Source organism: Colius striatus, chromosome W, assembly GCF_028858725.1.
Source record: "Colius striatus isolate bColStr4 chromosome W, bColStr4.1.hap1, whole genome shotgun sequence".
In the NCBI taxonomy this organism is placed as follows: Eukaryota; Metazoa; Chordata; class Aves; order Coliiformes; family Coliidae; genus Colius; species Colius striatus.
Window position 1 is genome coordinate 10,721,438 of NC_084789.1, and position 11,472 is coordinate 10,732,909.

General features: G+C 46.4%; 1 protein-coding gene across 1 annotated transcript in view; it reads left to right on the forward strand.

Annotated features, from left to right (window-relative positions):
* Positions 1-10,418, forward strand: part of LOC133628488 (E3 ubiquitin-protein ligase NEDD4-like) — a 352,048-nt gene extending 341,630 nt beyond the window's left edge. Inside the window, exon 30 of the mRNA XM_062016712.1 lies at positions 10,173-10,418. Coding sequence (XP_061872696.1) covers positions 10,173-10,275 — 103 coding nt within the window. The 3' untranslated portion in view covers positions 10,276-10,418. The remainder of the gene's footprint in view (positions 1-10,172) is intronic.
* The last annotated feature ends 1,054 nt before the right edge of the window (positions 10,419-11,472 follow it).

Below are 11,472 nucleotides of genomic sequence, written 5' to 3' on the forward strand. Positions count from 1 at the left end.
CCAGACCCACTACAGTGGCACACAGTGGAGAGCTAAGAAATTAAAGCAGATCCATCAGCTGGAAAAGCCAGGCCACCATTTGTACAAATGCCTTTTTTTCCCCGAGTGCTGCAATTCCATTTCAGCTTTCACTTCATTAAGCCATAACTCACTGCAGGCGGCTTCTGTTGTCACCATCACTTTCCATGGTTTTATTTTTCCTCATCCTAGTAAGTGAGTCTAATGAACTACAGAAAGTCCGATATAACAAAACACCCACAGAAAGCTATGGTACACAAAGGTCATACATTGTTGGACAAATCACTAAAAACATTGTGGTTTGGCCCAGCTAGCACAGAAGCACCACGACAGTCTCTCACTCGGTGCCCCCCATTCACCCCCATCCTCATTAGGATGGCAGAGGCGCCAGTGAAATGGGAGAAAAAAGATAAGCAAGGTTGTTGTGGATTAAGACAAAGGCAGGGAGGGCTCACTGCCAATTATGGTTCTGGGCAAAACAGACTCCAGTACTTGATTTAGAGAGGAAAGTAGGAAAGTTTATTCTACTACCTACAAGAAACAGAAGGGAACAAAACCAAAAAGGGAGTAGGATGATGAGAAAATTACAATCAGCACTTTAAGATCTCCCTCCCCCATCCCTCCTTTCTTTCCAGGCCCAGCTTCCTGCTCCCGATATCTCTACCTCCTCCTCCCTCAACGGCTCGAGAGGGCAGGGAATGGGGGATGTGGTCAGTCTTTCACAGATGATCTCTGCCGCTTCTCTCTTCTCAGATGAGGACAACTCCTTAAATTCCGATACGGGGTTCCTCCCCCGGAACACAGTCCTTAACGAACTTCTCTGGTGTGGGTTGTTCCCAGCAGCTACGGCTTCTATGGATACAGGGTCCCTTAAACAGGACACAGTCCTTAGTGAATATCTCTGCTGTGGGTTCTTCTCCATGATTGCAATTATTGCAGATACAGGATCCCTCCCTTGGGACCTAGCCTCTTCTGGGCATAATTTTAATGAGCTTCTTTGTCATGGGTTCCTTCCCACAATTACAGCTTCTGTGAATATTGGGTCCCTTACCACAGAACACGGCCTCCTCTGGCCATAGTCACTGCCCCTGGTATGGGGTCTTTAATGAAGAGAATCATTGCCCCTGGCTCGGGACCTTCTTTAGCAAAATGAGTCTTTGCCTTTGATACAGGGTCTTTAATGAAATGCAAATAAATCTCAGCTTCACCTGTCCTTTCCATAGAATTCAGGGGAGTCTCTGCTCCAGCACACCTCCTCCTCTCTTTCCTCACTGATCTTGGTGTCCACGTGGTTTTTTCTCACTCCTTGCACCACCACCAGTCAGAGAAGAAGAGACAGCAAAAAGAAGAAACAGGAAGAATCCTTCTCTTCCGGCTTCCTAAAAAGTGATCGTGGAGGTGTCTAATTGGATCAGCCCTAGAAGTGGGTCTGGCTTAGAGCTGAGGAGAGTTTTGAGCAACTTCTTACAGGAGCAATCTTTACAGCCCCTTCCCCCCCTTCCCAGAAAAGGGAATTTAATCACGTCAATTTAATCCTAATGTAAAAAAATGTCAAGTGTTTAAAGCATTCAGTGCAAGTCTTTATCTTGCTCTGCTGCATTTCAAGAATGGGACTTTTTTAAAGTAACCTTAAGAGGAAAACTAATTTTTAAAACATTAGCACAGAACAGCGACCTTCTCAATAAAATAATAATTCTATAGAATATTTTTTTTTTAAATAAAACCCCACAACACAGCCCTAAACACATTCTAAAATCAACCCATCCTCTTTACGTTTCAATTACCTGTTGATGTCACAGGGTCTTTTTAAGACCTACTTTTCCCCTAGAAGGTGGAGAGTCTGTCCTAGAAATTCCAACTATCTTCTGAGTCTTAGGAAAGTAGCCTTTGACAAAGATGAAATGTTTTCAGTCAACTAAATATGATGGGGGGTTCTGTTGGCTTTCCTTTCCCAAGTGGTTTTTAACAAATTCCCCATTGGCTCTGACAAGAGCAGCACAGTTATTTCTCAGAACTGGCTCTGGGCCCAGCAGGGCAGGTTTCAGCTGCACCCCATGGAGAGCCCAAGTATTAGCGGGGTTTGCAAAGGGCACTCTGGAGATTGCACCTCTTCAGGCAGTAAGAGATATTAAGGCCCCTGTGGTGGTTTAGCCCTAGCTGAACGATAACCAAATCACCCAGTTACTCACTCCTCCCCACCTCAGCAGGATGAGGAGAATCAGGAGAGAGTTCTAGAACTTTCTGGGCTAAGGACAAATTAATAGAACACCACAAAGAGTAGGCAGTTACAATGATGGCCAAAGGACACAGAAAAACGAGCAATGCCCAGTGTAACTGTTCAGCGGGACATGCAGCCGGGCAACAGAGGCACAGTTCCCACTCTGGCTGCAGCCCTGCTGCTGCCCTTATATCCTGAGCATGAGATCACATGGGATTGACTAGCCTAGCCACGCCCCCTGGCGGCGGCTGGGTAGTGTTAACTCTATCCTGGCCAAACCCAAGACATTATCCACCCCTTATTCTATTCCATGTACATCATGCTCAGATAAGGCACATTTTAAAACATTTTCATGTCATTGATACAGATATTATTCCCTTACTCCATGGGCCGTTAATTTAGTCCATGACTTCAGGGCTCCAGTTCTCATAGCAGTCTTCCAGGTTCCTGCTCAGATGATATCAACCTGCTGCTTCAGCTTCTCTGATCTCAGCTCGAAGTGCATGTTCTTGTAGGAGATCACCTCTTCCTGAAGAGCATGCTCAAGGCAGGAGGTTATTCAGTGACTAATGCCATTTAGTTTAATGACTAGTCACATCCAAAATCAAACCCCCCTGGGATACGCATCAAACTTCCCCATCCTTCTGCATCACCCACCAAGTATATCCAGGTCCTTGGGCAAAAACGATCCACTGGATGGGATTGCCTTTGCCTGAGTCAGGATTGATCCAAACTGTCTTTCCTAACAGATTTTTCATACGCACTGCAGGGACTTTATCCCCTCCTACAGTGTGTAGGAGTTCTGATTCAGCAGGGCCGGCTCTATTGACAGATCCCCTCGTATTGACTATGGTCTCCTTTGCTAGATGTGTGTCCCAATGTTTGAAGGTCCCACCTCCCATCGCTCTCAAAGTGGTATTTAATAGACCATTTTACCCTTCAATTTTCCCAGAAGCTGGTGCATGATAGAGGATGTGATAGACCCACTCGATGCCGTGCTCTTTGGCCCAGGTATCTATAGGGTTGTTTTTGAAATGCATCCCATTGTCTGACTCAATTCTTTCTAGAGTGCCGTGTCGCCATAGGACTTGCCTTTCAAGGCCCAGGATCGTGTTCTGGGTGGTGGCATGAGGCATGGGATATGTTTCTAGTCATCCAGTGGTTGCTTCCACCATGGTGAGGACGTAGTGCTTGCCTTGACGAGTCAGTGTAATCAATCTGCCAGGCCTCTCCATATTTATGCTTGAGCCATTGTCCTTCATACCACAGAGGCTTCATCCGTTTGGCCTCTTCGATAGCAGCACATATCTCACATTTATGAATGACCTGTGCCACAGCAACCAAGGTCAAGTCCACCCCTCGATCTCGAGCCCATCTCTTCCTTGATGTCCCGAGGCATCATGGGCCCACCGAACTACGAACAGTTCACCTTTATGCTGCCAGTCTAAATCCACCTCAGCCACTTCAATTTTGGCAACTTGATCCACCTCCTGGTTGTGCTGATGTTTTTCATTGGCCCAGTTCTTGGGTATGTGGGCATCTACATGTCACACCTTCACAACCAGCTTCTCCAGGTGGGTCGCGATGTCTTGCCACAATGAAGCAGCCCAGAGGGGTTTGCCCCGGCATTGAAAGTTATTCTGTTTCCATTGTTGTAGCCACCCCCACAAAGCATTTGCTACCATCCATGAGTCACTATAGAGGTATAGTATTGGCCATTTTCCTTGTTCGGCGTTGTCTAAAGCCAGTTGGATGGCTTTCATCTCTGCAAACTGACATGATTCACCTTCTGCAGCTTCAGCAACTTGTCCTAGGGGACTCCACACAGCCACTTTCCACCTTTGATGTTTTCCCACAATACGGCAGGACCCATCGGTGAACAAAGCATATTGCTTGTCATTTTCTGACAGCTTATTGTATGGTGGAGCCTCTTCAGCACGTGTCACTTTTTCAGGCAATATTCCAAAGTCTTTGCCCTCTGGCCAATTGGTGATCACTTCTAGGATGCCTGGGCGAATGGGGTTTCCTATACGAGCATGTGATCAAGGCAACCCACTTACTCCACATGTCGTCAGTTGCATGATGTGTGGAGGAGACCCTCCCTTTGAACATCCAGTACAGCACTGGCAGTTGGGGTGCTGAGTTGTACTTCTGTCCCGATCACTTCTAAGGCAGGTCGGACTCTTTCATATGCTGCCAAATAGCTTTGCTGTTGATCAGGTCCCCATTTAAACTAATTTTTCTTCCAGGTGACTTGATAGAGAAGATTTACAATCATATTGTAGTTCGGAATATGCATCCTCCAAAAACTCACTGTGCCTAAGAAAACCTGGGTTTCTTCCTTACTGGTTGGTGGAGACATTGCAGTAATCTTGTCGACAATATCCACTGGGATATGCCAGCGACTATCGTGCCATTTTATTCCTAAGAATTGGATCTCTTGTGCAGGCCCTTTGACTTTGCTTCGTTTTATGGCAAAGCCGGCATTCAGTAGGATTTTAACTATTTTCTTTTCTTTTTCAAAAACTTATTTTGCTGAATTGTCCCACACAATAATGTCATTGATATATTGCAGGTGTTCAGGGGCCCCACCCTTTTCCAGCATAGCCTGGATCAGTCCATGGCAAATGGTAGGGCTGTGCTGCCACCCCTGGGGCAATCGATTCCAAGTGTACTGAATGCCTTTCCAGGTAAAGCCAAACTGGGGCCTGCACTCGGCTGCCAAGGGAATTGAAAAACAATGTCAATGGTAGCAATGTCAATGGCAGTGTACCATCTGGCTGCCTTGGACTCCAGTTCATATTGGAGTTCCAGCATATCTGGCACAGCAGCACTCAGCGGCAGTGTGACTTCATTCAAGCCACAATAGTCTATTGTCAGCCTCCACTCTACGGTAGACATTTGTACTGGCCATATGGGGCTGTTAAAGGATGATTGAGTCCTGCTGATCACCCCTTGGCTCTCCAATTGACAGATCAGTTTGTAGATTGGAATCAGAGTCACGGTTACTCCGATATTGCTGCCGGTGCACTGTTGTGGTTGCGACTGGCACTTGTTGGTTTTCAACTCTCAGCAACTCCACAGCAGAAGGGTCCTCTGAGAGGCCAGGCAGGCTGGACAGCTGTTCAGTTTCTTCTGTCTCCAAGGCAGCCACACCAAAAGCCCACTGATACCCTTTTGGGTCTTTGAAATACCCTCTCTTCAGGTAATCTATTCCCAGGATGCATGGATCTTCTAGGACTGTCACAATGGGGTGCTTTTGCCATCTATTTCCTGTCAGACTCACTTCTGCTTCCAACACAGTGAGCTGTTGGGATACTCCTGTCACTCTGGAAATAGAAATTTGTTCATCTCCTCTATAACCTGATGGGAACAAAGTGCATTGAGCTCCAGTATGCACAAGAGCCTTGTACTATTGTGGATCTGATGTGCCAGGCCATCAGATCCACACAGACAAGTAGATCTTCTTGTCCCTGTCCTCCCCCTGGCTAGAAGTAAGGCCCCTCTAATATTGATTATGTGCATCATACACTTTCTGTGGGAAGGAACTAGAGGTCCCTTTGAGAGGATCAGAAGCAAGATTAAGCACCACATCTCTGGGGAGCCGCTCACTGGAAACTGGGGCAGCATTTTTCCATGAGGAGTCCCTTTTTGTTTTTGCGTGTAGTTCCCGGACTCTCGTCTCTAGGGCCACGGTAGGTTTTCCATCCCACCTCCTCATGTCCTCTCCCTTACTGTGTAGATAGAACCACAGGTTGCCCCGGTGTGTGTACCCTCTGTATATCCTCTCTTGATCAGAAGATATGGGTCCATACAGGTGACGTCTGAAGTCCTTTCATATGTCTCGTAACTTGCTCAGGGATGGGGATCAGGTGATAATTGTCTCGTTCATAACTTCTGCCTCTTCCTCCTCCTCCTCTTCTTGGTGATGCTCCTGCTTTGATTTCTTTCTCCTCCCACTTTGTAATTGGAGTTTCTTCCCTTTCTGAGAGAGTTGACTTATGTTGCTGCTACCGGCAACATCACCAGGCCGCCCGCACGGATCACTCAGCTCACCGACCACTGAGGGGACAAGATCACTGCATACTCAGTATGGATGATGCTTTATTCCAGCTTATTACTTGTGCCATGCGCTTTTATCTGCTAACACAAGCACCTCCTTTCACTCCACCCCATTCCCGCCTCTTCTATACCCTCCACCTCTCGCATTAAAACCCGAGATCTTCCGGATAGCTACATCTCCCCCTCCCTAAGCTCGATGACTCCAGCATCCTGTGGCACAGGCTGATACATAATGTGTCTGCCCAGCACACGTGCTAGCTGAGCCAATTGCGGGAAGATATAAACAGGTGCTGGTTGTGTTCCACTTCACTGCCCAATCTCGCCAATAGTTGAGTGACCCCAGCTGGATCTGTGTCACTGTGAGCACTCTGAAGAACATGCCAATCTGCAAAAGAAACTCAGTAGACCGTTAGACTCATATCTCTGGTCGTATTCGTTTTGCTGGGACCCACTGCTGAGTTCCCTCCTCTTCTACACAAGCATACCCTCAGCCCAGGCATCTGAGTCTCCACCCTGACTCCCATTCCCCAGTGTCGATTTGCCGCAATTTGACTACTGGTAATTTATCTACTGCTACCGGCTCTTGCTCCCTAAAGTGTGCTTGCACCAGTATGGGTCCTGACCCTCGAACAAAATGATTAAGGACGTACAGACAGCACATCAAAATATCGTGTTGCCTATCGGGGGGAGTTCTATGTCCCATTCTCTCCCCCTCCCTAAGACGGCTGAACTGTACTTTAAGAGTACTGTGAGCGCATTCAACGATCGCCTGTCCCTGGCTATTGTAAGGGATGCTATGCACCAATTTAATCTGCCAAGTTCGACAGAATTTCTGTGTCACATGGGAGGTGTAACAAGGCCCATTGTCAGTTTTGATTTGTTCAGGACATCCTAGGACAGCTATACATTGTAGCCGGTGCCTAATCATGTGGCGCGCTGTGGCTCGGCGCATGGGGGTAGCTAGTATGTAACCACTGCAGGTGTCAATGGTGACATGGAGGTGATGGTTGGGGTGAAAGAGTTCATAAATTGTGACATCCAATTGCCAGATCTGATTTGGGAGCAACCCTTGGGGATTAACTACGGCTTCCCATGGTAGCACCAGAGCACATTGAGGGCAAGCAGCAACTATCTGCTTTGCCATTTGGAGAGGGTTCTTGGTCTGATGATGTAGAGCCCGCGCTCCACAATGCAAAAAGGCGTGTAACTGGCTGCTGGGAAATCCTCTTGGGTGGAGATAGACCATACATGCGTCACTACTTCGTTCACCTTTTGGTTACCTTCGGTGAGAGTCCGCGGAATATTGGTGTGACTGTTGATGTGTACAATAGAGCAAGCAGCAGCATGAGTTTTTAAAGCATTCAATATGAGGTCTGCTATACCAGTAGAGGCACAAATGGCTCATGCACATTGTCGAACTAGTTCAGCGACGAATCTTGAGTCGGTGACGATATTGAGCGGCGTTGAATGCCATGCCTCCAGGGCAAGGGCGACAGTCTTAGCCTCCAGATATTGCACTGATTTTGTGGCGTCAGTATGCAAGATTTTCTCTCATCTTTCTCCCTGTTTCTACACCACTGCCGCTGTGTTGGTCTTTGATGAGGCATCTCTAAAGACAGTGGGGCCTTCCACTGGTGCCGTAGACAACTGCACGTGAGGTGTGCACTGCACGTTCCACAGCAAGTGCAACAGTGAGTGTTCTATTGGGCCAGAGAGCTGACCGGTAAAATCCGCTAAGGCATTTTGGAGCTCCCACTCCATCTGAAAGATTTTTTTTCCATTATGCAACTGAAATAGGAAAGATAAGGACAGTTGGGTCCATTCCCAACAGTTGCCATGCATGTTGTCTTACCCATCTAATCATGGCCGCGCATACTTGAGTTCAAAATGGTGTGGCCACCTTTTCGTGGCTCTGATAGATCCACTGCAGGACGATGAGACAACGTCTACCATCAAGTTTCCCCAGGAAACTGCGCGCTCCTTGTGGAATCAAATGGATAGCGGTGACCAACGGCTGACCTGGTTGCCATCTGGTCAAGGCATGACTCTGCACACGGTCGATAATGTTTGCCAGTAATGCTTTCTGGTGGTCAGACAGCGTCCTTGGGGCTTGCACTACTGGCTCGCCTCTGAGAAGTGGGTAAAATATCTGCATCTCATCCAGGGTGATCGGTACAAATGATTGCAGCCACTGTAGGGTCCCCACTAACTGTTGCGCCTGTTGTAGCATAGTTATCTGGTCAATTATCAACAATTTCTGCGCTGTCATTTGCCTTTTTGTGATAAGTGTCTCAATATTTTATCCCACTACCCCACTGGGTCTTACTAGGTTTGATAATTAGTCCATGTTTAGCTAACTCCTCCACAACCTCCTGGTGGAGTTGGCGGAGGTCGCCACCGCTGGGCAAGCTCAACAAGATATCATCCATATAGTGGACTATTTTCACTTTTAACCATTTATGACGAATGGGTCGTAGGGCAGCGCCGACTGCCAATTGGCACAATGTTGGTGAGTTTTTCATGCCTTAGGGTAGCACAGTCCACTGATATCTAGTTGTGGTGTCATCCACTGGCCCTCCTCCATTAACTGTTCGATGGTTACCCCGTGCAGAGGATGCTGGGGATTGCCTTGCACTTCCGTACATAAGGTCTGATTTATGGTGCACCACTCTTCCTTCCATAACAAAAACAAGGACCCCAATAGAATAGCCTTTGCTAACTGTGTGAAATCATGTGGCAACATAGGCTGCTGGAAGATGCATTCCAGTAGCACCAGGGACTCTGGACTGCTAAGTCCATGTGTCTTTACAGTCCCATGCAGCTCCGTCACAACCTTTGTTTCTAGGGGAGCCCATTCATATCTGCCCCCATCGGTCATTGACTCATAGAATCATAGAATCATAGAATGTTAGGGGTTGGAAGGGACCCCCAGAGATCACCCAGTCCAACCTCCCCCCCTTCCCCGCAGAAGCAGGTTCACCCAGACCAGTTCACATAGGAACATGCCTTAGACAGAGTCCTCTTAATCTCCCCCCACGCTTTAAGATGCTGGTCCATCCCCTTGGCCCCTGCTAAGGCAGTCTGTAACATCTCTTCCACTACCGCCGTCCAATTCTGGACACTTAATAACTCTGTGAGTGCCTGTACTACACCCCGCTTCCGCATCCATAGGATGCAAGCGGCCGTGGGCACACAATGAACCAGCTCGCCCATCTCAAGCACCACTGCCTTGAGTACCTTAATCACCTGTTCCAACTGTGCCATGGCCATGTACGTCCTGCATTCTGTTGATCACATCGGGGTCACCATATTTTGCTGCTACCAGCAACATCACCAGACCACCTGCACGGATCACTCAGCTCACCGACCGCTGATGCTTTATTCCAGCTTATTGCTTATGCCATGCACTTTTATCTGCTAACACAAGCACCTCTTTTCACTCCAACCCGTGCCCGAGGAAGAAAAGAGGTGCGGGAGAAAGTATCCCCACCTCAGTAGGATGGGGAGGAGAATCAAGTTCTATAACTTTGTGGGTTGAGATAAGGACAATTGAATAGAACACCACAAAGAGTAGGCAGTTACAATGATGGCCAAAGGACACAGAAAAACGAGCAATGCCCAGTGTAACTGCTCCCGACGCACAGAACCACAGTTCCCACACTGGCCGCAGTGGTGCCATGCCCTTACATCCTGAGCGTGAGGTCACATGCGATTGAATAGCCTGGCCATGCCCCCTGGCGGCAGCTGTGTAGCATTAACTCTATCCTGGCCAAACCCAGGACAGCCCCCAAATTATTTAACCTTTTCTATTTCTTTAAAACTATAGGCATTTCTCAATGGATTATTAACATATTCCTTTCCTTTTAAATTCTAGCTTTAATCGCCTGGACTTACCTCTGTATGAATCATTTGATGATTTGCGAGAGAAGCTCCTCATGGCGGTTGAAAATGCTCAGGGATTTGAAGGAGTGGATTAAGACACTGACATCCCTCCTTGGAGCAGATTCTGCTTGTACTTTGGCAGATGCCCAGCAGACTTGAGTGACTGTGGCAGAACAGCTGTTGCACAGCACTGGCTCACGGACCAGCTGCTGCCTGGCTCCCTATGCCTGAACTGCAGTCTGCGGGCAGTTTCCTGGCATTCTCACAACAGATACCGACTGCTTGGCATGAACTGTGACCACATTTCAGCAGGATATACTCTATTGTGCCTCTGTAGGCAAACCCTTTAATAAATATTTTACATAATTTCTAATGACAATGAATGGAATTAATAATATTACAGGTATAATATTACAACTTATGTTTACTTTTTGATTTAGACATTTTTCAGATTTTATTTCATTACAATTAAATATCATGTACTTGGAAAAATGAGCATTTTTCTTAATTTCATACCAGCCAATGCCAGTGTCGTCGTTTTTCAAAGCACATTTTGAATCTTTTGCTCCCAAACTCTCAAGGAAGTAGGAGAAGGCGATGTTGGAAATCTCTGCACAAGTTGTGTCTCGAGAGCAGCTCTCTTCATTGAGCACATCAATGTTTTTGTGTATCCAGAGCTATGAACGGTTGCATTTTTGTATAAATGTTAGAATAGTTTCAAGTGAAGAGAGAATTGTAACACAGCATGCCAAATCTCTTGTTCAATAAAGGAATTGCCTTGTTATTGTAATATTATATGCATTTTAGGATGGGGATGGCTTTAACCATTTTAGGAAAATATGCTTAACCCCATCATTTCCATTGTATTGCAATTCTTTTATTGCCCCTTTGCAACAGAGACATTTTGAAAGAAACCTGTCGTTGTATGATTCAGCACTATAGAAAACAGATCTGGTTTGTCTCCTATTTGTACGTTTGTTAACGATATCTAACTAACAATGGATTTTTTTTCTGTTTCTGACTGCACCAACTCTAAAGGCACTTTATGTAACATATGGATTAATATCTATTTTTTATCATAAACATTAATGTTATTATATTCCTTCTCATGGCACACATCTTTCTGGTACAATATCTATCAATTGTGAATTTGACTGATGCTGATGTATAAAAAAAGAAAACCACCACAGATATGTAGAGCTGAGCCTGCAGCCATGTTCCTCAGCAATTGTTTTTGTGATTTATTTTTTACTTAATTAATCACAGAGATTTATTTAATATACACTACTATT